This window comes from Gossypium raimondii, chromosome 9 (genome assembly GCF_025698545.1).
Source record: "Gossypium raimondii isolate GPD5lz chromosome 9, ASM2569854v1, whole genome shotgun sequence".
Taxonomy (NCBI): domain Eukaryota; kingdom Viridiplantae; phylum Streptophyta; class Magnoliopsida; order Malvales; family Malvaceae; genus Gossypium; species Gossypium raimondii.
The window spans coordinates 48,960,452-48,986,868 of NC_068573.1; the positions used below are offsets into that span (position 1 = coordinate 48,960,452).

Genomic DNA, 26,417 nt, shown 5'->3' on the forward strand with positions numbered 1-26,417 from the left:
TGTCTCAGTTTGCTACGGACAATAATATGTTTTTTGAATTTCATCCATCTTATTGTGTTTTTAAGGACATCCAGACTTAGGAAATTTTGTTGCGGGGCCAAGTGTGTGATGGTCTCTATCAGTTTTGGCTAGTAAGTCAGTTTCATCTGATTCTAGTCCTGTTGTTCACAACATCGGGGTTCGAGACAATTCCTCTGTTGATGATATTTTTATTCTGTGGCATAACAGACTTGGTCATCCTTCTATTGCAGTTGTTAAACATGTTATTGATAAATGTCAAATTATTTCAAATAAAAAATGTCTTGATAATGTTTGTATTGCCTATCAGAAAGAGAAATCACGTAAATTTCCCTTTTTTACATTCTACTACCGAATATATGAAATTGTTTGAATTGGTTGTTTCCGATTTGTGGGGGCCAGCTCTTGTTTCCTGTGGGGGCAATCTGTACTATGTTTCGTTTGTAAACATGTGTAGTCGGTTTACCTGGGTTTATTTGATTAAACGTAAGTCTCAAGTACTTGACTGTTTTCTTCAGTTTCAAAAAATAATTGTCACACAGTTTGGAAAGAAAATTAAAAAGTTTCAAAGTGACTGGGGTGGTAAGTTTCGTGCATTTACATCAATTCTAACTAGTCATGAGATTCTTCATCAGGTTTTCTATCCACATACTTCAGAACAAAATAGGGTTGCTGAGTGTAAACACAGACATATTGTGGAAATCGGTCTTACATTCTTGGCCCAAGCTAATCTACCTATGGATTATTGGAGATATACATTCTGCAGTGTTGTTTATCTTATTAATCGTCTACCTCATTCGATCCTAAAAGGTCAGTCTCTGTATCAAAATCTTTATGGTCATGAGCCTACGTATGACCACTTAAGGGTGTTTGGTTGTTATTGTTTTTTGTACTTACGTCATTTTGTGTCACACAAACTGGATTTTTGCTCTCAGCCATGTACGTTTCTAGGGTATAGCTCTCAATATAAGGGCTATCATTGTCTCACACCAGAGGGTAAGGTTGTTATTTCTCGTCATGTTGTGTTTGATGAATATCAATTTTTGTTTCACTTGCGTGCTCTACCCACAGTTCAGTCCTCTTTCAGATCTCCCACATATGTTCATGTTGGTCTAACCTCTTCCGTTCGGTTTACTGCAGAACCCAACAACACCACTATCTCGTCACCGGCTGTACCTCTACCTCCTGCTCCAAACTACCATTTTGATCGATCTGTTTCTGTTGAGTTACCAAATACGTGTCATCCCAGTCAGTCAGTCTCAGTTGATTTATCGGCTCAATTTGGAAAAAATATAAGAGAGCGTTGTCTTTCATATTTGTCCACAGAAGCTAGTCCGGTCAATCGATCCAGTGTGTCTCCAATTATTCATTCTCTTCCTGTAGGAAATATTCATGCTATGGGTACTCAGTCTAAGGCAGGAATTTTTAAGCCTAAGGCGTTGTCAGTTGATGTTGTAGATTTTGAGCCTCGATCTGTTGAGGATGCTCTTGCTCATACGAAGTGGAAAAGTGTTGTTCAAGCTGAATTTGATGTTTTAATGACCAACTCTACACGGGAACTGGTTTCTCTACCTCCTAATCGGAAAGTAATTGGGTGCAAATGGATTTTCAAAATCAATAAGAATTCTTATGGGTCAGTTAATTATCGAAAAGCACAATTGGTAGCAAAGGGATGCTTTCAGGTTCCTGGGTGTGACTTCAAAGAAACATTTAGCCCAGTGGTCAAACCTGTTACTATCCGAACCATTTTATCTATTGCTGTATCTAATGGTTGGAACCTTTGTCAGGTTGACGTAAACAATATTTTTTTAAATAGAGACCTGACTGATGAAGTATTCATGCAGCGACCTCCAAGATATGTTCAATATGGACTAAATTGTGAGCCTTTGGTGTACCGTCTAACGAAGGTTTTGTATGGATTATGGCAAGCTCCTCGTGCCTGGTTTGAGAAGTTAAAACAGTTTCTTATCTCTACCGGTTTTGTCATGTCTAAAGCTAATGCTTCATTGTTTGTTAAAGTTTCGACCAAATCCACTATTTATATATTAGTCTATGTAGATGATATTATTATTACTGACAGTTCGAATGATGAAATAAGTTGTTTTGTTCAGCAACTACATACCGAGTTTTCTCTAAAGGATATTGGTGAGTTTCATTATTTTTTAGGGATTGAGGTCAATAGGTCTTTCACTGGCAGTCTGCACTTATGCCAGCACAAATACATTCGAGACTTTCTTGATATGAGTTCTCTGGATAATGCAAATAGTGTTCATACGCCAATGGTTAGTTCATTGACTTTGTTTAAGGATGAAAGTGATCGGCTTGTAGATCCTACTAAATACAGAAGTCTAGCTGGTGCTCTTCATTATGTGGTTCTAACTAGGCTAGATATTACCTATGCTGTAAATCGTGTCTGCCAGTTCATGCATGCATCTACTACAGTTCATTTGATAGCTTTGAAACGTATCCTGAGATATTTATATGGTACTATCACTCATGGGTTAGTTTTTCACCGATCTGATAGACTATCTTTGGTTGGATATGTTGATGCTAACTGGGGTCTTGATTTTGATGATCGTCGATCTACTACAGGGTTTTGTGTTTACTTCAGTCATACACTTGTTTCATGGTGTTCTAAAAAACAAGTTGTGTCATGGTCCACAACAGAGGCTGAATATCGAAGTCTTGCTGCAGCCTCTACTGATATTGCGTGGTTAGTTTCTCTGTTAACAGAGTTACAAATTCATTCTACTGATCCTCCTACAGTTGGTGTGATAATTCAAATGCGGTAGCTGTTAGAGCTAATCCAGTCTTACACTATAAATTCAAACATGTTGAACTTGACCTGTTTTTTGTTTGCGAAAAGGTAGCTGATGGGTCTCTTGTTGTCAGTGAAGTGCCAGCATGTGATCAAGTTGCAGACATTCTCACTAAACCTTTGTTTGTCTTATTATTTACTCGATTTCGAAGCTTACTTCAGGTCTTACCTATTAAGAAGTTAAGTGAATGTTAAACATTAGTATAAAGACTGTTACAGTTGTTAGTTTGTTATAAAATCTGGTAATCAGTTTGATATGAAGTTGGTTAATAACAGTCACTCTCATATGAGTATATAAACATAGTCAATGTATTCACTCAAAATAGAAGAAATATTGATTGAAAGGATTACTCAGTAGTTTATCTTTTTTCATACATTTTCTGCATAGTATCTAACAGAAAGGGACAAAGGGTACTTTGAAAATAGATCCACATATAAAGGTTTATAGACTTATGGTACACTTTGCCAGCCTTGCAAAAACAGGCTGCTACTGCCACTTTGCCTAGTGTTTCGAGACAGAGACTGCTTGCATTTTGTACTTAAGTTTGATTTTGACATTCAATTTCATACTTGAGGTTTTCTTGGTCTTGATTTGATATCTAAATTAAACAAAATTATGTGGCTCAATAAATATTTAACACGTGCTCTAGTAAAAAAAATGTACTTAATTGAAATAAAAAAAAACTTGAATATCAAATTGAATAAACTCAATAAAAATATTATGAAAGTCTTTGTACTAAAATTTAGATTACACATTAAAACTAAATTTAGATGTCATATCGAATATTAAAATTAAACTCGATATCAATTAATATATTAACAAAAAATAATGCCATCAAATTTTAAAGTTCCTAAGTACTACTTTTTCTTTAAAACCCAAATTTTTTTTTTAACCATTGAATGCCTCTAGTCTTTTGTTGTTTCAAAACCCATAGATTGCCAATCATTGTCTTGTTTTGTTTTCTCCAATGCCAAAAACTTAAATCCAAAGTGGGGGGCACTTCTTTGGATTTTTTCACTCTAAAATTTTCAAACTTCTTTTAAATTCTAATGGAAAAGACCTAAGTTACTTTAATAATTTGCACCATGTGAATAATAGGGTAAATTTATGGTTTTTCTTTTTATGCTTAGAATTAAGGTTTAGTAATTATATTTTAATTTAATATTATTTGATCTTTATTTTTATGATGCTATTACTTTTTTCCAAATAATTAATATTAAAATTGTTTTTATTACAATGTTGACATGATCTTTTAAATAGTGATCAACATAATGAGTTACAATAATTAAAAAAGAATAAATTTTAACATTTTAATCGAAATAATTGTTGTTATAACTAATTGAACTAATTATGACAATGTAGAAATAAAAGCTTAAAATTAAAGTATAGACTAAATTTAAAATTTGAGCATAATTGTTAATGTTAAAATTAAAATTTCTAACTTATTGAATGCAAAGTGTAAAGGTATACACAAGGGACATATAAAGACCTTGGCTCATTTAATAAAATTTTCATTTAATTTTGTCAAAATTTATGTAATTATAAATCAGTATAATAATAAAATTATATTTTAATCTATTTAAAATTTATAAATCAGATTTTAAAATGATATTCACAATATTTATTATCATAGCATGACATTATCCTTAGTGTGGTACAAAGCTAATGATGATGGGAGTTTGAAACTTTATGCATCATTTTGCGAACAGAATTTTTATGAATCAATTGGCATCCAATGTGCAAAATGAAGAATTGTGTAGTTCTTCATATTGCAATTCCTAAAAAGTGCATCAACTTTGGACTTTGTATTGGGTCCATATATATAAATAATTTTTAAGGTAAATTTTATGAAATTATGTCTAAAAAGTGTTTGTCCATTTAAATTGCACATGGGGTGATGTTAGTGAAGCAACCTGATTTTTGTACTTTCAAGTATTCCAAGAAAATAAATCATGAAAGAAAAAGAAACCCATTTTTTTTAGCCATTTGTGTCTTTTTATAAGGGCCAATGCGTGTGGTTGGCATCTTATATAATCAAATGAAGAAGAAGAAAAAAAAAAGGGTGCATTGGGAATGGGAAATGAGAAGGGAGTGACATTATTGGATTTATCCCTAAGTCAACATCCATCATTGGATGGTGCCACTACCCACAACCTAGCTTCTTGTTAAATGAAAAAGAGAATTTTATGCAAAAACAATGGTTTGCATGCTAAGCCTAGTGGCTAGCTATCATCTTCATTCCTTGGTTGATTTCCTGGATAAGTTTGATTCTAAAAAATAAATTATATTCAAGGTTATTAAATTATTAGTAAATTTATATTTTATTCATTCAATTTTAAAAAGTTATAAAATAGTCATCGGATTATTTGAAAATTTTTATTTAAGTCACTGAACTGTTAAAATTATTATTTTATGATATTTTTTGTTCGCACCACTTGCACAAATTGAAAGCTTTCCTTTCTAATTTAGTTTTTTTCCCATAAAATAACTTTGAATATCATGAATTTATGAACTAAAATCCAAACAACTTGGAGTTCAATAGTTGGACTTTAAAAAAAACCTTAACAACCCAATGACTTGAATTTTTTTTGAATAATTTAGTAATTTAAATGAAAAATTTTAAATAGTTCAATGATTATTTTATAACTTTTTAAATTAAGTGACTAAAATATAAACTTACTAATAATTTAAAGACATTAAATATAAACTTATAATATTTTTGTTAAATTTGTTAGTGTGATATTTTGAAATTAAAAAGAAACTTATTTGGTAATTATGTAATTAACAATTTGACGTTATAATTAACATGAATTTAATAAAGAAAAATTAATAAGGGACCTAAATTTTAAAATTTAAAAGTTGAGAGACTAAATTTTATATATATATATATATATATATATATATATATATATATAAAGACCAAATTATAAAATTTTAAAGAGTATAAATACTAATAATATACTTTAACCAAAACGAAAGCTATAATAGTTTGAAAAGGCCAAACAATGTTAGAATCATTTTAACTGGTTGAACTGAAAGTTGGTGATTCAACTGATGACATAAAATCAAATATTGTCCAAACAATTTTAAAGAATCTCAATAATTTCAATAACCAATTGGTCCAATCAATTAATTGATTTAATCGAAAAAATAATGAATTTTATTATTTTTAATTTTTGTTAATGTTAGGATATTCAAATAATGGACATATAAATTGGTTTGGGGATATTATAATAGATATAAATTTGGGAATATAAATTTAATGTATTTCGATAGTTATTTAGTTTAACCTACTTTTTAATGGATTTAAAATATTCAACGTTTATATTTGATATATGCTAATAACAGATTCGAGAATACAACCCTCCGAAAAACTTTCCAATACATGATTTTTTTTCAGAAAATTTGATTTCTCCATTTGCTCTGATATATTTGAGCATTTGGTTCAATAAATAATAAATAAATTTCTCATAAACATGAAAAATAGAATTTAAATTCTCTTTAAAAAACCCGATAAAATGGTCAAGTCTATTAATTTTTTTAAAAATTAATTTAATAACAATTTATTCATAAAAAGGTATAAATTGAATAAAAACATTATGTTCAAGCTTAATATTTTTAAAAATTATTATTTTTGCCAAAATTTAAAAAATAATATTTTTGTCCGATTCTATAACAACATTCGTTGTCCCAAACCCCCAAAAGTAAAAATGACAGCTCCATTGGCAATGTGGACAGTCCAAAACGTTTATAAAACGCGTTTCAACTAATACCCAATCAAATTCGTACGTGACGTACTTACGTCCTCGCCCAGTAACGCAATCACAGCCAAGTGATTGTAAAAGTAGGGGTATTTTCACAATTCGGCTACAATTAAAGGGCAAAGTATGAAAATAAAATAAAAGAAAGGCAAAAAAGATTAAAAAAACAATTTGTTTCATAAAAGTTAGCAGAAATTCGGTGGAGAGACTCTCTCTGTTATTCTTTTTTTCCCGATTGTTTCTTCCATCTTTTTAGGGTTTAATTTTATTTTTTTAATCTTGAAAATAATTTTGATAATTTTATGAAGCTTTTAGACATTTCATTTCAATCAATTTATCAAAAGATTTTCAAAAAGAAGAGAGACGAAAAAGATTCATAAATATTTGGATCAAAACAGAAGAAGTTGCTTTGTTTTCTCGAGAAAATGGAGTCAAATTCATGGAGCTTTCGATTCTCCCATTCTTCTTCTTCTTCGTCTTCGTCAAGGCGTCGTCAATCACGATCTGGTTAGTATTTTTGTTTCCGTTTGTTTCTCTGGAAATTTTAGAAATGGTTAGAACTTGTGATGAATTTTGAATTTTTTTAAATGTTGTTTTTTAGATCTGTTTCTAGGAGGAGGATATGAAGAAATTGACGGAGATGAGGATTTCAAGGCACAGTTTTTATGTCCATTTTGCGCTGAGGATTTCGACATTGTTGGACTTTGTTGCCATATCGATGAAGAACATCCTGTTGAAGCCAAAAACGGGGTACCCTTTTTTGCTTAATTTGTTTAAAATAATCTGATTTATTATTACTCTTTTTTTTTATGTTTTTGTTGATGAAATTTGTAATTTTCTTATAGGGTTTATTACAAAAAGAGATTGAAAATTTTGGGATTAACTTTATAAGAAATTTGATAATATTCTCAGCTATGTGTCTTGGTGAATTTCACTGCTGCTAGAGTGATAATTGAAAGTTGCATTTTAAGCTGTTTAACTTTTAAAATAATTGTTTTAAGTTCTATGATTCTTTTTCCTTAATCCAATTGATGTGCATTGTAGGATATATGATGTTGCTTGAGTGTTGCTTATGAATTTTGCTTAATGTGTGTTTGGTTCGATGTTACGTTTTCAGGTGTGCCCGGTTTGTGCGAAGAGGGTCGGAATGGATATTGTCAGCCACATTACCATGCAACATGGGAATTTTCTTAAGATATCCTTTCTTTTTTTGGTCTATTTTGCCCTGTTCGGTTTAGTCGTTATCTCTCACTTACTTTTTATGTCGATGCTGGTTAAATAATACCAAATCCGTATAGACGTGACACGTGGTCCAAACATTTTATCTGTTTATTTTAGTAGGCTATACACTTTGACATGCTTTCATATTCATCATGTCCATGGTGGTCATCTACGCACACCATGGTGAGGGAGGGGCATTTATTAGCATTTGTACGTTTTAATTTCTTTTAGTTTAATTGTGAGTAAGCATGCCATGGTGAATGGTTTAGTTTATTCCTTGACTGGACATTACGTTCAGCGCAAGCGGAGATTACGCAAGGGTGGGTCCAATTTGACATTTTCGATGTTGAGAAAAGAGCTGCGAGAAGGAAATTTGCAGGCCCTTCTTGGGGGATCTTCATTTCTCCCTTCTCCCAATGTTGAAGCCGATCCGTTATTATCTTCATTTATGTTTAGTCCTCCCACAGGTGATGAGCCTTTAAGCTTGCAACCTCTTTCTATTGCCGAAGCAAGTGTGGTAAAGGAAAGTGGAAATAAAGAATTTCTGGGAAGGTATAAGTGCCGGTGTGATTTATATTTGCTATATTAGTCCACTTGTTTCTTTGTTTGGTCCCCAAAAAATGACTAGGCTTACTGGTAGTCCACTATGCTCCTTTGATTTAGTGAACAACTTCAAGCAAAGTCACTACGGCTCGGAAATGTCATGGCTTAAGTTAATTTGTTTTATTGTTATTATTCTTTCTGGTCAGTAGGTAGATAATCTCTAAATCATAGTGGCGTAGGCGTTGTTTCTTCATTTTATTTTATGTGTATAGGGATATGACATTCAAAAACTGTCCAAATACGTAGAAAAGCTTCAAAAAAAGGTGAACTTATCCATCTCAGACAGATTTCCAAGTCTGAGTAACTTAGATCCCTACTGTCAATTGATGAACACATTAATCGTATTGGATGCATAGAGTCTGCTTGCTTTTTTGCGGTTGGCATTCAATCTCGTAAGTTATTAACCGGACCTAAGTTTCTAACGCTAGTTTATCTCGACAGAAAGCCTCAACAGTCCCAACTGTCGGACAAGGATCACGAGGAGAAAGCTAGAAGGTGCGAGTTCATCCAAGGACTGTTGATGTCCACTTTTCTTGACAATAACTTATAAGTTGATTGGGGGTGCATTTGTAGTGGTTATGCCAATATAATATTAGGTCTGAGAGAGAGTAAAGCATAAAGAAGACCTTCACCCTACCTCAGGAAAACAGTAAACCGGTTAGATCCCCGGAACTTTATATATCTATTGTATTTAGAGCTTCTGTGCATAATGAAAAGATGGAAGAACTTTATCCTATATTTATGCTTTGCTTTTTATATACCATCGAAGATCTGAGTTTCCTGATATATAGCCACGAATATGCATAACGTTCCAAGAAAGAGTTGCATATATCTCATGTCAAATAATAATTGAATGTCCATGTCATTATCTGCAATTGGGGCTTTGTCTTGGGTTGAAAAGTAGGGGTTATACTGTCTAGCTGAGTAGCTGCCATTCATGTCGGCATTTTAAGCGGAGCTATTTGGATTAGCTAACAACATTATAAAAGCAGAGGGATCATATAAACTAAATCTCTAATTTTAGCATAGTAGAGGAATCAAAATCATAGTAATGAGAGCAAACTCGTTTTAGGTTGTTAAAGGAGTGATCGATAGAAGATTGTTTCAAAGAGAATTAGGAAGTAAATTATCAAGGGAATGTCTTAGTTGAGATTTTGAGATGCATAAGCACCAAAGATTCGGAAAAAAAACAATAAAGTTGTATCAACCTACATATTTGATATGCAATTTTGAGTTATATGTATGGGAACTTCACTTGTTTCAAGTATGGGTAACAAAGAACCTGAAATCTGGATGATCAACTTGCAAATGCCTCAGCCAATTATCAGCCTCTTGTAAAAGGGAATTGGCTTTCGGAGACTCGATAATGTCGGGGGCATTCCAGATGGAAGCTTGGAACTTATAGAAGGCAAGTCCAAAGGTAGGCAATGCTAGCTTCGAGGGCATTTCGGCAGCATCAAACTCCCTGATGTTAAAGCCTCGGAAGGGTAGGCTATCTGTGGCAGTACCTACTTGAAAAACAATACCGAGATCTTGTCATACTTAAGTCTCACAGAGAATAACGACGACACTTGATGGAATGTGAACAGTAGAAAAGATGCTTACCGTTTGATGGTGTAGAAAGGCCGTGATATGTTAGAAAGCAGGCATCCAGATTTTTCAAAGTAGGACCCATTGGCACCCTATATATAGGATACCTTCATGAAGAAAAAAAGACATTTCTGTCAAATATTATCGGATTTAAATTCGAAATGACAATAAACGAGGAAAATATACCATGCCACGGAAATCCAGCTCGAAGGCAAGAGATCACAGCTTCTGTAGGTCGTCAAAGCTGGGAATTGGGATGCTAGATCCGAAACCTGTTGGATGAAAGGTTATTAGAGAAAGCACGATGAACTGAAAAAATGGATGCTAAGGGACTTACTGTGTTGGTCAAAGGCTTCCGACTAGATGGCTCATCTTGCTCGAAGTACTCGAAAACAAGTTGACCTGCAGGACTGTTACGAGTCTCAGTTGTAGGCCTATCTCTAAGTGACAATCTATTCAATGCCGAGATTTCAGCATCTCCAATCTCGACATGACTCTGAGCTCCCTGGATGGCATCATTGCTCCCACTGCTACTCGATGACATGGTACTACTCTCCTCACCAGGCCTCCTGTTCAACGATATAGCAGAAAATGAGTAAGGCAACAAGCACGATTCACAGCTCGATTGAACTACTCGACGAGTACAGGCTGGAGAGCAGATCTTTTAAAACGTATCAGTACCAATCCAAGTTATCAGACTTTGAGCAACATGATCATGCAAAAGTCGAGGGCCATCAAGGATTCTCTGCTCAAGGCTCGGAACAACAGCGGGAAACTAAGATATACAAAGGTAAGAAACAGTGAATGGTTTTTAGTTTTTTACCTTTGGCTTGTGGAGGGTCTTGAAGGGTCAATATACAGCTGAATGGCAGACAAGTAGGGGACATAGTATTGAATTACAGGGTACCCCTCCAACAAAATATGAACCCCAGCTCCATACACACTCCATTCCTCCATAGATTCCCACAAATCCTTGAGAACAAAATACAGAGGATTCTCCGGTGAGTGTCGCCGTCGCCGACGCCGTCGGGTTATGATTGTCTATAGGATCACACAAAGTTTCATCAACAGAGTAGGGTTTCCCACCAGAATTGAAAGTAACAAAAAAAAAAAACAAATCCCTAAAATCTAGGTAAAAACAAGGAAAAAGGGAAGGTAAAAATATTGGTTTTTTACCTGAGGTAAACGTTGAGCTGGAACCACCGGAGTTGTGAACTCCAAGAACCGATCCAAATTCGTCGGAATATTGTTATTGTTTCTTTCACTGTCATCGTAGCCACTATTCGCCGGCGAAGAAGATGATGTTGGGGGTACCTCGTTTTCCGTTCGGTTCTCCGACGAAGTCCCGGGAAGCAACGGGCTTTGTTCCTGCCGACGCCGCCACTCCATCTGTGGCTGTTGTTGGTGCCTCCTCGGCGGCAACCGCCTTCCACCGCCTCGGTTCCGAACGACGCCGGATTCCGACATTGTACGGGACATAACGAGAAAAAACCAGGGCTCGAGAAGGAGAAACGATACCGTTTAAGATGTTAGTCTCGTTTTCTTGGGTGATGTTCGAGCGGGAAATGGTCGAGGTTGATGCCTTTCTAATTACTCTTTTATTGATGAATAATTGAATAATTATCTAGGAAAAAAAGTTAATATAATATTTGGTTGGTTCTAAAGATTAATTTGGTACCTAAATCAAATAAATATGTGGTCAAATGAATATTTGACAAGTGTGTTTTAATAGTAAAGGAAATACGTAATTCAGATAAAAATATTTATGTATCAAATTGAACATTAAAATTAAATTTAAATATTTAAGTGCGACAAAAAAAATACACAAATATCAATACTTAATTTGATGTTTAAGTATTTTTATCTCAATTTGATAAATAAATTTTGTTTTAATGTTGATTTTGGCAACTAAGTATTGAAATTAAACTTTAATAATAAATAATATATTAATCATATTTAAATAAAATTAAATATTATTTTTATTTTAAGTAAATTGTTAACTCACTCCTTAAATCACAATGAATTTTTTCATTTATTATTTCAATAAAATCTAACAACCATATTTAAAATATTATGTCAGTTACAGATTTTTTTCTCGATAATATCGAGTTTTATCATATGAGCTTGATATTCAAACTTGAATTATTTAAAATTAATTGTCTTCGTCATTTTAAGTATGGGATACTTTTTTTTGTCAGTTTAAGATTGAATTATTTTTCTCGATAATTTATATTTTTGTCATATGAGTTTGACACTCAAATTTAAATAATTTAAAATTAATTGTCTTCTCATTCTAAGTTTGTGATACATTTTTTATGATGGTTTTGGATTAAATCATTTTTCTCTCTCGATTATATCAAGTTTTGTCATATGAGTTCGATACTTAAATTTGAATCATTTTAAATGAACTGTTTTCATCATTCTAAGTTGGTAATACATTTTTTATGTCGGTTTCAAATTGAGTCATTTTTTCTCTCAATAATATCATGTTTTTTGTCTTCATCATTTTAAGTTTGGGATACATTTTTTTGTCAGTTTGGATTGAATCATTTTTCTTGATAATATCGAATTTGGTCATATGAGTTTGATACTCAAATTTGAATTATTTAAAATTAACTATTTTTGTCATTCTAAGTTTGGGATACATTCTTTTATGTCAGTTTTGGATTGAATCATTTTTTCTCTCGTTAATATAAAATTTTGTCATACGAGTTTGATACTCGAATTTGAATCATTTGAAATTAATTCTCTTCATCATTCTAAGTTTGGAATACATTTTTCTATGTTGGTTTCAAGTTGAATAATTTTTTCCTCGATAATATCGAGTTTTGTCATATGAGTTTGATACTCAAATCTAAATCATTTGAAATTAATTGTCTTCGTCATTTAAGTTTGGGATACATTTTGTTATGTCGGCTTCGAGTTGAATCATTTTTCTCTATATAATATCGAGTTTTGTCATATGAGTTTGATACTTGAATTTGAATCATTTGAAATTATTTGTCTTCATTATTCTAAATTTGGGATACATTTTTTTATATCGGTTTCGAATTGAATCATTTTTCTCTCTCGATAATATCGAGTTTTGTCAAACGAGTTTGATACTTGAATTTGAATCATTTGAAATTAGTTGTCTTCGTCATTCTAAGTTTGGAATACATTCTTTTATGTCGGTTTCGGGTTGAATCATTTTTCCTCAATAATATTGAGTTTTGTTGTATGAGTCTGATACTCGAAATTGAATAATTTGAAAGTAATTGTCTTTGTCATTCTAAGTTTGGATTACATTTTTTGATGTCACCTTCGGATTGAATCATTATTTCTCGACAATATTTAGTCTTGTCATACAAGTTTGATACTCGAATCTAAATATTTGAAACTAATTGTCTTCATCATTCTAAGCTTGGGATACATTTTTTTTATGTCGGTTTCGGATTGAATTTTTTTTTTTGATAATATCGAGTTTTGTCATATGAGTTTGATAATCAAATTTGAATAATTGTCTTTGTAAGTTTGGGATGTGTTTCAGATTGAATCATTTTTTCTCTTATAATATCGAGTTTTGTTATATGAGTTTGATACTTGAATTTGAATCATTTGAATTAACTGTCTTAGCCATTCTATGTTTGGAATACATATTTTGATGTTTTTCCTCAATAATATCGAGTTTTGTCATATAAGTTTGATACTCGAATTTAAATCATTTGAAATTAATTGTCTTTATCATTTTAATTTTGGGATAATTTTGAATATTTTTCTTGATAATATCAAGTTTTTCTTTCATATGAGTTTAATACTCAAATTTGAATCATTTGAAATTAATTGTCATCATCATTCTAAATTTGAAATATTCTGGAGTTTTAGTTCAGATTAATCAGGTATAAATAACCATTCAACAATGAATGTTTTCATTTTTACTGAATATTTTTTGTGATATACAGACTAATTTTGTAATCTGTACTTACTAGGAATAAAAATACAATATATTATATTTTAATCTCAAAATAGAAGGTTGGTTCATATTTTTAAAGTTTAAATTATCGCTAAGTGTTAAATCTATTTTAAAATCATATCATATCAACATCTTAAATTCGATGGATAGAAAATTAGTGTTAATAAAATTTCTTTTTACCAACATTTACCCTCATAATTTAAACACTTAGAGCTAAAGCTAAAGAAATAATTTAATGGCATATGATTTATCTGTCCTTTTAAGTTTATATAAAAAAAATTGTTTTAGTTGTCTCTTTTAACTCTTAAAATTGAATTGTTTATCAAATCACTCAAAAAGGATGGAAATATTAGCGTTTGTTAACTTTGTTAGCATGTCACCCACATGGATGCAACGTAAACAATTAATTAATTTTTAAAATTAAAAAATTCAAAAAACTATTAAAATTAATATTTAACAAATTTAAAATTAATTAATTGTTGATGTAGCATATATGTGGGTTGTCATGTCAACAAAGTTAACAAATGTTATTTGTTTTATCTATTTTGAGGTGATTTGACAAACATCACAGGCTTAATAGCTATAAAAAGAGAAAAATTAATTAGAGATCTAAAATAATCTTTTTAATAAAATTAGAAATTGAATAAATTATTATGCCTAATTTATTTGATGTAATGCGAATATTTTTATACCTATTTTAATTAAAACTTTAAAAATTTTGAGATTATTTTAGCATTTAAGATATAATTAAAAATAGCTTAATACCTATTTTAGTCCCTATATTATAGTAAAATTATCACTTTTACCTTTTTTTTTATCCGATCACTTTGCTCCCTTTACTTTTATTCCTTCCATCACATTAGCCATTTGATCATTTCCGTTTAAGAAAATCCCCTATGTTTGTTTAAGCCAATCAAATGTGAAGACGTGGACAATAATAAAGGGACCAAAGTGAGAATTTTACTGTTGTACAAGGGGTCAAACTGAGAATTTCGCTATAGTATTTTTAACGTTCATTTAAGTAACGGTTAGCAAATTGCAGTAAAAACCCTAAAATAGTATTCATTTCCCTCTAAATTGGTGCTTTTGGCGTCTGAACTGTGAGCAAAAAATTCCCCAACTATAATTATTTCAAGGCAAGTAAGTAAATTTTCATTTGTTTCTTTGCTAATATATATTTTTTAATTTAAAGGAATATACTCTTTTTTTTTTGTTTTCATTTTCTGGTTTCAGGGTTGTTCTTAGATTCGTGGAATTTGTTTAAGTGAACAACACATGGAGGACTGGGGTAAATTCCTTTTTTTCTTTTTAGCCCAAATTTGATTACTTTTTTGTTGTTTAAGTAGGGCTTTGATTATAAATTTATATTTAATTTTCTTTTGTTTGTTTTATTATGTTATGAACCTGTATATGCAAGCTTTAGCTTATAATTATTTGTGTTGATTGAAATTTGGAATTTTTATTTGGTTTGTTTTGCTTAAGTTTTAATGGGGTTTAGGGTTTATTGGGAAATGGAGTAGATTATGGAGAAATTTAGTAGGTTTTCTTTTTTCTTTTCATTAAAAAAAGAAGAAGCTCCTTTTAGTAGTTAAGCTAGACAAGGCTTCGATTGCGGGACAAGCAAATGCTTGTACCACACATATTTGTATCTGACATTTATGCTTGAGTCCGAGTAATATAAGCTAAAGTCAAGCTTTAGCCATTGGCTAATGGTGGCCCCAGAATCTTATCCAGGTGGTCTGAGGTGTGAAGAGGCTCCAAATGCCTTAAAAAGCTTCTTTTAGTAGTTAAGCCAGACAAGGCTTGGATTGCAGGATTTGCAAATGCTTGTCCAATACATATTCATATCTGATACTCATGTTTGAGTCCGAGTAACATAAGCTTAAATCGAGCTTTAGCCGTTGCCTAATGGTAACCCCAGAGTCTTATCTAGGTGATTTAAGGCGTGAAGAGGATCCAATTGCCTTAAAAAGTTCCTTTTAGTAGTTAAGCTAGACAAGGCTTTGATTCCAGGATTTGCAAATGCTTGTCTGGAACATATCCGTATCTGAAACTCACATGCTCGAGTTCTAATAACATAAGCTCAAATTGAGCTTTAGCCATTTCCTAATGGTAACCCCAGAATCTTATTTAAGTGTGAAGAGGCTCCAATTGCCTTTAAAAGCTCCTTTTAGTAGTTAAGCCAAACAAGGCTTCAATTGTGGGATTCGTAAATGCTTGCCGGATAGGACCAATACATATCCATGTCTGACAGTCATGTTTGAGTCCGAGTAACATAAGCTTAAATCGAGCTTTAGCCATTGCCTAATGGTAACCCAAGAATCTTATCTGGGTGGTTTAAGGTGTGAAGAGGCTCCAATTGCCTTAAAAAGCTCCTTTTAGTAGTTAAGCTGGACAAGGCTTTGATTCCGGGATTTGCCAATGCTTGTCCGGTACATATCCATAGTTTGACACTCATGCTTGACTCTGAGTAACATAAGCTCAAATTGAGCTTTAGACATTGCTTGCCGGTAGCCCCAAAATCTTATTATAGGTGGTTTAAGGTGTGAAGAGCCTCCAATTGCCTTAAAAACCTCCTTTTAGTAGTTAAGCCAAACAAGGCTTTGATTTTGGGATTCACAAATGCTTGTCCGATACATATCCATATCTGACACTCATGTTTGAGCCTGAGTAACATAAGCTTAAATCGAGCTTTAGCCATCAGCTAACAGTAGCCCCAGAATCTTATCATAGGTGGTTTAAGGTGTGAAGAGGCTCCTATTTTTACCTTAAAACAGCTTCAATTTATGTTTCATTTGCTTTTAAGTTGTTGATAAGTAACAAAATTTTATTCTGTTTTAGTACGTTCAATCTTAATTGAAGTACCTGTCTTAATATGCCCTTTTTTTTTTTTTTTTGTTCACGAAACCATATGTTGTCATTGCAGAGGATGACATTCCGCCTCTTGTTTCAAAGGAGCAACCTAAAAGCAAATGGGATGATGAAGATGTTGATGATGCTGATATCAAGGAATCATGGGAGGATGAAGATGAAGAACCTCCTCTGGTACGATGATTTTCGTTATAATTTGGTATCTGTCTGGTTTTACTAATCTTCTTGGGTCTGTTGAATAATTTTGGATGTTTATGCGGTAAAATGGGGACAAAATGGCATTCATAGTAACAAATTTCTACCACCTAACCATAACCATAGGCTAGAATATCTGGTTACAAGTTCATTACTTTTCCAACCGAATAAACTGATGGAAATATTAACACGAACTTAGTGCAATCGTGTGTTCATAGATAATATGTTTTGAATTCATTAGCAAACATTACTTATTGTGTATCGAAGTTGTTACTTGGCCATTTTGTACGGACATTCTATGCCAAGAAACAAGAATGTCCATATAAACTATTTGCTTGTATTGATGTTTTCTTTTCCTTAATCCATAATCAGCAACCCGTAGCAAAAGCTACTGAAGAGAAGGCCCCCAAGAAACCCTTATCGAAAGCTACTGAAAAAAAAGGGAAAACTATCGAAATAGCTAAAGAAGAGCCCCTTGATCCCGTTGCCGAGAAACTTCGCCAACAAAGGTAGAACTTAGTTTAGGTCATTCCCGAAATTAACCGAAGCCATATTGTTTTTTTCTCCACATCCGCATCCTTGGATCTCAGGATTGTTATGGCACCTCGTTTTACTTGTATATGTCTCCAAACTCAATATTTTTTGTGGTTTTAATTCGGTGTTTTCTTTCTATCGTAGGCTCGTGGAAGAAGCTGATTTTAGGTCGACTACCGAACTTTTTGCTAAGAAAGGTGATATCAAGACTGTTGATAACTTTATTCCTAAATCCGAAAGCGACTTTGAGGAATATGCTGAGCTTATTTCTCATAAGCTTCGCCTGTATGATGTGAGTTTTTAATCGTTTTTCTTTTTTGTGTCTTGCCTGTATATTGAGAAAGTTCTTACATTGCTCAAATACTCTCTTTCGATGCAGAAAAGTTATCATTATATTGCACTACTCAAGGCAGTAATGAGACTATCAACTATTTCTTTGAAGGCGGCCGATGCCAAAGATATTGCATCTTCAATCATCGCAATCGCAAATGAAAAGCTAAAAGCCGAGAAAGAAGCCACAAGTAAAAAAAAGACAGGTAATCATTTCATTCTCGAATCCCATTATACACACACTCACATGTATATATTATACATGCGTTTAAAGCTTTATATATCTTTCTTCCTTGAGAGCCTTAGGCTTTAGCCCCGAAAGGTTAGGGTCGAACAATGTGTTATGATTAGATTAGCTTGTTTGAACGAAATCTTCATGTGATGTTCGTAATAACAATTAAATAGAAGGATTCTCGAACTGCTTTTCAACCCTTTTTTTCCCCAGGTGGTAAGAAAAAACAGCTCCATGTCGATAAACCGGATGATGATTTGGTCGTTAATGCTTACGTTGATGTCGATGATTATGACTTTATGTGATTCGGCAAAATGCCACCGTAGAGTTGGATACGGCCCAGTGGCTTGGTGAAGAGCCGAAAGTCATTACATTGAACTTGAGAAGCAGAGTCTTGGAGATGGTTCATGGTGGTTTCAATGTGTTTTTAACCTTAAAAATGATTCATATGATGTTTTGAGAACTGTTTCTATTGTAAGATTATACAATTCATGAATTGAATACTGGATGTTTCACACGATTTATTAAGATTTTTTGACGAAGCAATAAATGTGTCTATGTATATATATATTCTTTGATGAGTTAATTGCACCAAATATCCTCAAACTATAACTTATATTTTAATTGGTCCTTAAACATCTCTAAATTATCAAAGTTATATCAATAAGGTCTTTCTATTATTAAAAATGCTATTTTAACCGTTAAATAATCACAAGATCTTATATGACAATTTATAATGAAAAATTTAAAGAAAATGAACATTGTTAGAATTGTATGTTGTAAAAGTTACGTGACAAAATTATACTGTTCTTTACATTTTCATTTTAAATTTATTGACATAACGCCGATAATTTATGGATGTAATTAGAATGTTACTAGCTTGAGTCTTAAATTTGAATTTTGGTTTTAGAAAATCTGATGGGATCAACCAACTAATTCACAAATGTATTGAACAGAGATATTAATTTTTTTATTTTATGAATTTTAATAATATAATTGATGAAGCCAATCAGATAAAAAACTGAAAATTGATTTGACAGATTCGAGGGACGAGAAATATTGCTTCCAAAAACATAGACCAACAACTAGATAAGACAAGAACTAAAATGATTTCTTTTTCCATTTTTGTCATTCTCTGCTGTAATGCAAAAGAATCCAATGCAATGGAATCTACCTTCTCAAGAAGTGAGATAGTACTTATTTAATAATATTATATTCATTTCGAAAATATACTCAAATACATGAATTTACACAACTAAGAAAAATAATAAAATTTAAAAACACTTTATTCAATCAAAATAAAATTAAACACCCATTTTGAATCTCTTTTTAACTAATGTAGCTGGACCAAAATTAAATTAAAACAAAATTAAGTGTCCTCAATACTAAAAATACCCAAAACCCCCTTTTTTTTGTTTTTTTTTACTCACCAAATGACAAAATTTTGTTTACACAAGAATGAATAAATGAAACTGTACAAAACAAATGCAAGACATTGCAACTCAAAGGGATGAACAAACAGGTATTCTAGATGTATCTTATTGGAAAGAATCTGACCTATTTTGTAAACCGGTAAAATTTTCCGAATTTATTTTGTTTTTCTTCTTAGAAATTGTTTTATAAGATCGCACCTGTACCACCTCTACCATTCGGCCTCATTAGGATGGAAAAGCACGAAGAAGCGTTTGAATTCTTAAGGTCGGCGCATGGTTGGGGAAAAACCAATTCAGAATAACCCGAAACGTTGGAACATGACCAACAAGATGAAAAGGCCGAACTCATTGATAAGGAGATGTTGAATAAACACATGGATGTAAAGGGTGCTTGTTGGATCCCTGAGAAATTACCGGCCATTATGATGTTTTTACCGATGATATCATGCAAGGTAATTTTCTCAAGGGATGGGAAAGCATCGGGATTGAATTTGTCATCCGGATGAGACCCGTAATCACCGATAGCACTGAACGCCGTGTTAATGTTTAGCATGTTGGCGTCTGATATGATGATCTCTCTAAGGTAACCACCTCGACCTTTTGTTGTTCTAAACTGGATACCGGTGAATGAGTTGTAGAGGTGGACATGTTCCACTTGGACATTGGAAATGCCACCAGACATTTCACTACCAAAGGCAAGGGAAGAGCCAGTTGACGACTGAAGGTGGACTGATCGGATATGGACGTTTGTGGTAGGTCTGCCATAGGCAATGCCATATTCGTCCCAACCACTCTTGAGGGCAATCGCATCATGGCCTGTACTAATGTTGCAGTCCTCAATGCAAACATTATCAGAAGAATCTGAAAGCAAAACGTTAGAAAAACGATTCAGAAAGCTTTTGCAGCAGATAAAAGCACTAAACAGAACTGAGAAATCTTATTTGCAAGTAAAGCAACTGCATATAATGAAAGATGTTGTCAATAGGTAATATCTAAATGCAGCTTAGGTTCTTGATATGAACAAAATCAGATATTAAACATTGCAAACCTGGGACTATGCCGACGGTATACGGTGATCCTGGTGGAGCATAGACTGATACATTATGTATATGTACATTGCTGCATAAAATCCGAGCAGATATCCATTTATTGACAGACCAACAAAAGTCAAAGAATGAGTAAAGCATTCAGAAAAGTAATGAACATGAACCTGCAATAAACCGGATGGATATTATATGCAGGGGCATTCAGGAAAGTAATGTTCGAAATATGTACATCTTTAGATGAAACAAATTCCACAAGGTGAGGACGAGTATAATTTAAAGAATGAGACGTGAACCATTCCCACCAAACTGAGCCCTGCCCATCTATGGTTCCATTGTCACCTAATGCAAGAAGCAAGTTGTGAGCTTATCCAAGACACAACCAAGAACAAGCAAAAACGAAGGGAACCTTACCAGTTATTACGACATCACGTAACATATATCCATTTACCAAACTTCGGTATCTTCTTCCGGGAAGTTCAATTCCTCGACCATACGAAGGTAATGGTTCAACAATATCCCAGTGAGATGGATCCTTAACAAGCAAGACAAACAATTTTAAAGCTAAAAATTGTTGAGAATCACACCTTAAAACTATAGAACAATCATAATACCTGAGATCCAAGAATGACAGCACCTTTTTCAAGGAAAAGGGTGAGATGGCTAGTGAGATTGAAACTTCCTGTAAGCCATCGTCCTGGTGGAACGTAGAGCTGAGCACCACCTTTGTCGGCGAAAGACTTGAGATAGAAAATGGCATTTTGAAAGGCCATGGTATTCAAAGTTTTGCCATCGCCAACAGCACCGAATTCTAATATTGAAACGCTATGGGGTCTCGGTTGCGACGTCGGGTTATGATCACATTGAAGATAGTTACCTTCTCCATTAACTTTGATTGCATTGCATAATGCCAGCAGCACCAGCAACGCCACCTGCACCACCATGAAAACACAAACAAAAAAGACAAACCAGTTGAAACTCTTGTACCTTTGCAAACACAACAATGGAGATAAAAGAGAAAATAATATCAAACCATTATTGGCTTTAGAAATATTGCTTGAGGGTATCAAAACTATGCCTTGTAATACATTAATGCCAAAAAAAGAGCCATTTTTAATACATATTATAATTTAAGGTGAAAAAACCAAAAGAATCCAATACAAATCAAGGTAATTAAGGAAAAAAAATCTAAAATTTTGACTAAAATTAAGGAATTATCAGTAAATTAAGCAAGCATTAAGGTAACAATTAATTGCAGAAAAAAACTAAAAAGCATCCTAAATGTCAATGTCAAAAGAAAAATCATAACTCTAAATGCAGGGAAGATGAAAAGTTGAAAGTTTTAGAATCCAATGAAACCAAAACTCTACAAAAGAAAAATAAAAATCCGAAAAATTCAAAGAGACATAACATCAAACAACAAGAAGGCAATATATATTATATGTGAATTGCAACTATTAATTTAAATATTTAAAAAAACCAGGAAAACAATGAATTTTATTCATCAAACCATATTTAAATTTTAAAAATTCAGAAATCAAATCAAAGAAACGTACTTACTGGCATCTTCATAGGTTTCAGATTATAGTGAATAAAGAAAATAAAAGAAAAGCTGAAAAACACTCAACCCCTAAAAAAATAAAACAGAAAAAGATATAGAAAAACAAAAGAAAAAAAGAATGGAAGAAGAATAGGAGGAGAAGAAAAGAACGACCGCAAAAACAGGACTTCCCTGGAAGCATATGAATTATGATCATTAATTATATATATAATGACCATTTTTATATATATAAATGGAAATTTAATAATGAGGAGCTAATTTACTGAATATAATCACATTTTTTGTTATTTGCATATAATTAAAATGAAAAATAAACTATTTAAATATAATATAAATTATAAATGGTTAGATATTTAATGATGAATATAGGAGAAAAAAAGTACTCAAACAAATGATGAGATCTAATTAAATTATTTTAAATAGTAATTACCTGTTTAAGTAAATATTATGATTAAAACGGTCCCTCCACAGATCCAATAAACCCTACAGAAATATTTGTTTCTTACCTTCATTATAATAAAACAAATAAGATAATTATAAATAATGTAAAAGGTTTTTTATAATATTCTTCTGAATGAGACTTGAGCCAGTTGAGTATTTAAGTTTAAGATTTATCATTTATAATTATATATGCAGGTCGTGAATCTCATCATGTATAAAAGTTTTAGTTTAGTTAGTTTTAGTTTAAATCGTATCGTTTCTAGTTAAATTTAATATTTATAATTATACTGTAGTTATGGCACTTTAAAAAATTCTTTTAATCAACATAAATGAGGTGGTGGGGAATTATAAAGTCATTGATTTTTGTAATTTGTTAAAAATTTACCTTTGCAATTTTCACTAATGATTAAAAGTAGTACTTAAATTTCTAATTTCATTTTATTTTAGTTAAAAATGTATGATGTTTAGCACGAATTTGTTGCGTGTTACATTTTACTGATTGATACCTTGTTTCTAAAGCAAAATAAGATAAAATTAATGTATATTTACTTTACGTACTTAAATGAAAGTTTTATATAATTTGAAGACCAGTTTCGTATTTAATCCTATAACAAATAATGTTTAGCAGTTTTAAGTAGATTGTATTTAAAGTAAATCAATTATTAGTAATTTTATATTTTGGTTACTCAATTTTAAAGAGTTATAAAATGATCATTGAATCAATTCATTTAAGTTACGGATTATTAAAATTATTCTTGGACTTTTCCTTTTCTTTATCATATATAATTCAATTTTTCTTTATAAAATAATTTTAAATATCACGCGTCTGCAAATAAAAATTTAAATAATTTCTTTTCTAATCTTTATCATTAAGATCTAAAATATATTATTTTAATTATTGATGAATATTGATATACTATTAAATGATTGTTTGAAACTTAAACTTAATATATATATTCCTGCGAATTAAAAATCGTACCCGCATTATCCCGTTGCCACCGCTAAAAGAAGTTTGAAGTTAGAGGAGGCAAGTTTTGGTTGGTTTGTCAGTATGTTGGGAGATGAAAGGTCCCAGATTGACACGTAAGGGGCAGGAGGTGAAACGATGGGTGAGAGAGTGCATGGCATGTGGTGGATTGACAGTGGGCCCCACCTTCAATCATGCCCAAGATTGCTAGCCTGGCGTTAGTCACATGACAGACAAAACATCAAAATTCACACAACAAATATATTTATATACACGTTCCTAATTAGTAGGTTTATGTTTTAAAAAGTTACAAAATAATTTAAAGTTATTATTTAAGTTATTAGGTTATTTTTTTAAAAAGTTCGGCTAATGAGCTCCAAGTTATTAATACGATGGATTTATACTTATCGACAAATAGAATAATATAATTTATATCAAAGTTGCTCTATAGTGTTAGATATTGGGTAAGAATTTACGAATAAAAAAATGAATTATAGAAGAGAAGAAAATGAGAGCTTTAGATTGGTGTAAGTGGTGTGAACAAAGAAATGAGAGCTTTAGATTAGTGTAGATAGTGTGAACAGAAGATGACATATAACAACAATTTAACAGCCTAATTACTTAAATAAAAATTTTCGAATAGTTTAATGATTAATTTGTACTTTTTTTTAAATTGAATGACCAAAATATAAACTTATTAATAGTTTAACGAGTTTACCTAAATTAATTTATAATTACAATTACAATTAAAACAAACCATTATAATATAATATTAAATTAATAATCTGAAAGAAAATAAAATAAATCCAACTCGCCCATTGCTTCAAATTACAAAACAAGCTCTTACTGGCACACCAAAATTGTATATATAGATATGTGTGAATAAATTTATTTTAATAAGATAATATATTTAACTTTTTGGTGAATTTCTTTGAACAAATTTCAAAAAGTACAAAAGAAGAAAGTTTTAATTTATTAGTAGGTTAATGTGGGATATATTATAAATTTGAAATTAAATGGGATCACAATCCTGCATCTAATTCTATATAAATTGAATGCCAGTGAATGAAAATCAACCATCCCTTTTATGTTTATAATGGATCATATAAATTTATATTTTATTAATCATAAATAATAATAATAAAAAGTTATTTTGAGAGTGGAAGTTAATTATGAAATTATAGAAAAATAATAATATAATCGATAAAATGTAACATTATTTATAGTTAATGGGATATTGTCATTCGAAAACTCAAATTCGAATGTAAATAATAACATATTTGAAAAAAAAATGTAAACATTGTTTTGTTTGAAAAGGATGCTTTACTTAACACGAGAGGCCTCAAACAATTCTTCGACGCTGTTGGAAGTTTGAACAACTCTCAAAGGCTTCCAGCTAATATAGGAAAATGAGATAAAACTATGGTCTATTATCGATTTTGTGCTTTAATTTCTGTATTTTAATATCATATAATTTGATTTTTATTAGTTTTAATATTGTGTTGAGGAGGAATTTTGTTGGATTTATTGTTTGCATGATGGGTTTTAAAAAAATTTAAATTTTGTGATTTAATATCATTTTAATGGGAAATAATTAATTGTCTCAATAATTTGTTAAATTGAAGTATAGGTTCAATCAATTCAACCAAAATAGATGATTTAATTGATTTGATATATTCTAATTCAGCAATATTCTTTTTTTCTTCATTTATTTTCTTGGTGAAAGATTTATTTATTTTATTTAAATTATAATTTTATTTAGATTCTATTTATATTTATTTCAGATTTTCTTTCTTGTTTTAGGTTTTTTTTAAGAGCTTCTTTCTTGTTTTAGTTAGCCTTAAACGTAAAGTCATTTGCTGTATTTACTCCTTATATTAAAAATAAGGGTAATTATCATTAAATTTCACTCAATTTTAAAATTTATAAAATGATTATCGAACTGTTTGAGAGTTTTCATTCAAGTTAATGAACTGTTTAAAATTTTTATTTAGATCACTAGGCTATTAAGTTTTTTTTTAAGTCAAATATCGAAGAAGAAGATTATGTGGATTTGAATTTCTGATTCATGATATTTAAATTTGTTTTATAAGGAGAAAACTAGTCTGTTTTAAATTCCATCCATTCTTAAGTTAAAATTAATCCTTGTATTTCAAAATCTGTTTAGTTATTCGCCAATCACACTAATTTTAATTATAGAAATAAATGAACTTTTAATAGAAATGACTAGTTTACTTTTTGACCATTCTTATTATTTTAGTAAAATGACAAAATACAATTTAACTTTCAATACAACAGTTTCAATAATACTTTTACCGCTTGGGTATAATTTATTTAAAATATTTAAATACTTTATTTTATTTAAAATTATATACCAATCAATTTTTTAAAACCAACTTCGACGTTTTACATGTTGGAACTCTTATTGAAGTTGTACCAATATATATATATATATAATGTTGAAGCCTGAACCACATATATCAAATTCCAAATGGTAATAACCGTACAAAATACCATGATCCACTACCAGGTCACCCTAATCACTGTGAAAAATGTTGATGTCACAATATAATGTTAAGATTTGACAATATGATCAATATTATAAGAATAAGATTAGATTAATGAGTCCAATTGAGAATCGATCAATATAAAAATTCGAACAAAAAATTGAATAGAAAATTGCTTGAAATTGACAACAATGGATTATCAGGATAAAAATACACAATTTAACATGTTGATTTAGTTTTGTAAGAATTTTAAATTAACTATTTAATTATTGTTAGTCTTGCAGTCCAACTGATTAAACCAATTGAATCAGAAACCAATGGTCTAACCAGTTCAACCAT

At 31.4% G+C, this 26,417-nt stretch overlaps 4 protein-coding genes across 7 annotated transcripts; 2 read left to right on the forward strand and 2 right to left on the reverse strand.

Moving 5' to 3' along the window:
* Window positions 1–6,769: 6,769 nt before the first annotated feature.
* Window positions 6,770–9,158, forward strand: LOC105800718 (protein DEHYDRATION-INDUCED 19 homolog 4). The gene is made up of 5 exons (XM_012632006.2): window positions 6,770–7,105; window positions 7,200–7,348; window positions 7,716–7,793; window positions 8,112–8,371; window positions 8,864–9,158. Exons 1-5 carry the CDS (start codon window positions 7,024–7,026, stop codon window positions 8,970–8,972), a joined length of 678 nt encoding a protein of 225 aa, XP_012487460.1. The 5' UTR covers window positions 6,770–7,023; the 3' UTR covers window positions 8,973–9,158.
* A 378-nt stretch (window positions 9,159–9,536) lies between these two features.
* LOC105800717 (hypothetical protein) lies at window positions 9,537–11,806 on the reverse strand. 2 transcript variants are annotated; one of them, XM_012632005.2, is made up of 6 exons: window positions 11,189–11,806; window positions 10,836–11,053; window positions 10,350–10,581; window positions 10,199–10,284; window positions 10,028–10,119; window positions 9,537–9,930 (listed from the first exon to the last, which is right to left on the reverse strand). In XM_012632005.2, exons 1-6 carry the CDS (start codon window positions 11,489–11,491, stop codon window positions 9,683–9,685), a joined length of 1,179 nt encoding a protein of 392 aa, XP_012487459.1. In that variant the 5' UTR covers window positions 11,492–11,806; the 3' UTR covers window positions 9,537–9,682. The 2 variants fall into 2 exon arrangements, with proteins under 2 accessions (XP_012487459.1, XP_012487458.1); XM_012632004.2 differs by having other exon boundaries at window positions 9,537–9,933.
* A 3,160-nt stretch (window positions 11,807–14,966) lies between these two features.
* On the forward strand, window positions 14,967–18,690 carry LOC105800719 (uncharacterized). Of its 2 annotated transcripts, none has more exons than XM_012632012.2 (7): window positions 14,967–15,100; window positions 15,198–15,252; window positions 16,891–17,009; window positions 17,403–17,539; window positions 17,709–17,856; window positions 17,944–18,100; window positions 18,340–18,690. In XM_012632012.2, the coding sequence occupies exons 2-7, from the start codon at window positions 15,240–15,242 to the stop codon at window positions 18,429–18,431; spliced, it is 666 nt and encodes a 221-aa protein (XP_012487466.1). In that variant the 5' UTR covers window positions 14,967–15,100; window positions 15,198–15,239; the 3' UTR covers window positions 18,432–18,690. The 2 variants fall into 2 exon arrangements, with proteins under 2 accessions (XP_012487466.1, XP_012487464.1); XM_012632010.2 differs by having other exon boundaries at window positions 14,995–15,104.
* A 751-nt stretch (window positions 18,691–19,441) lies between these two features.
* LOC105800720 (probable polygalacturonase) lies at window positions 19,442–22,352 on the reverse strand. 2 transcript variants are annotated; one of them, XM_012632013.2, is made up of 6 exons: window positions 22,163–22,352; window positions 21,217–21,534; window positions 21,017–21,137; window positions 20,770–20,944; window positions 20,608–20,678; window positions 19,442–20,420 (listed from the first exon to the last, which is right to left on the reverse strand). In XM_012632013.2, exons 1-6 carry the CDS (start codon window positions 22,172–22,174, stop codon window positions 19,744–19,746), a joined length of 1,374 nt encoding a protein of 457 aa, XP_012487467.1. In that variant the 5' UTR covers window positions 22,175–22,352; the 3' UTR covers window positions 19,442–19,743. The 2 variants fall into 2 exon arrangements, with proteins under 2 accessions (XP_012487467.1, XP_012487468.1); XM_012632014.2 differs by having other exon boundaries at window positions 22,159–22,351.
* Between the last annotated feature and the right edge of the window lie 4,065 nt (window positions 22,353–26,417).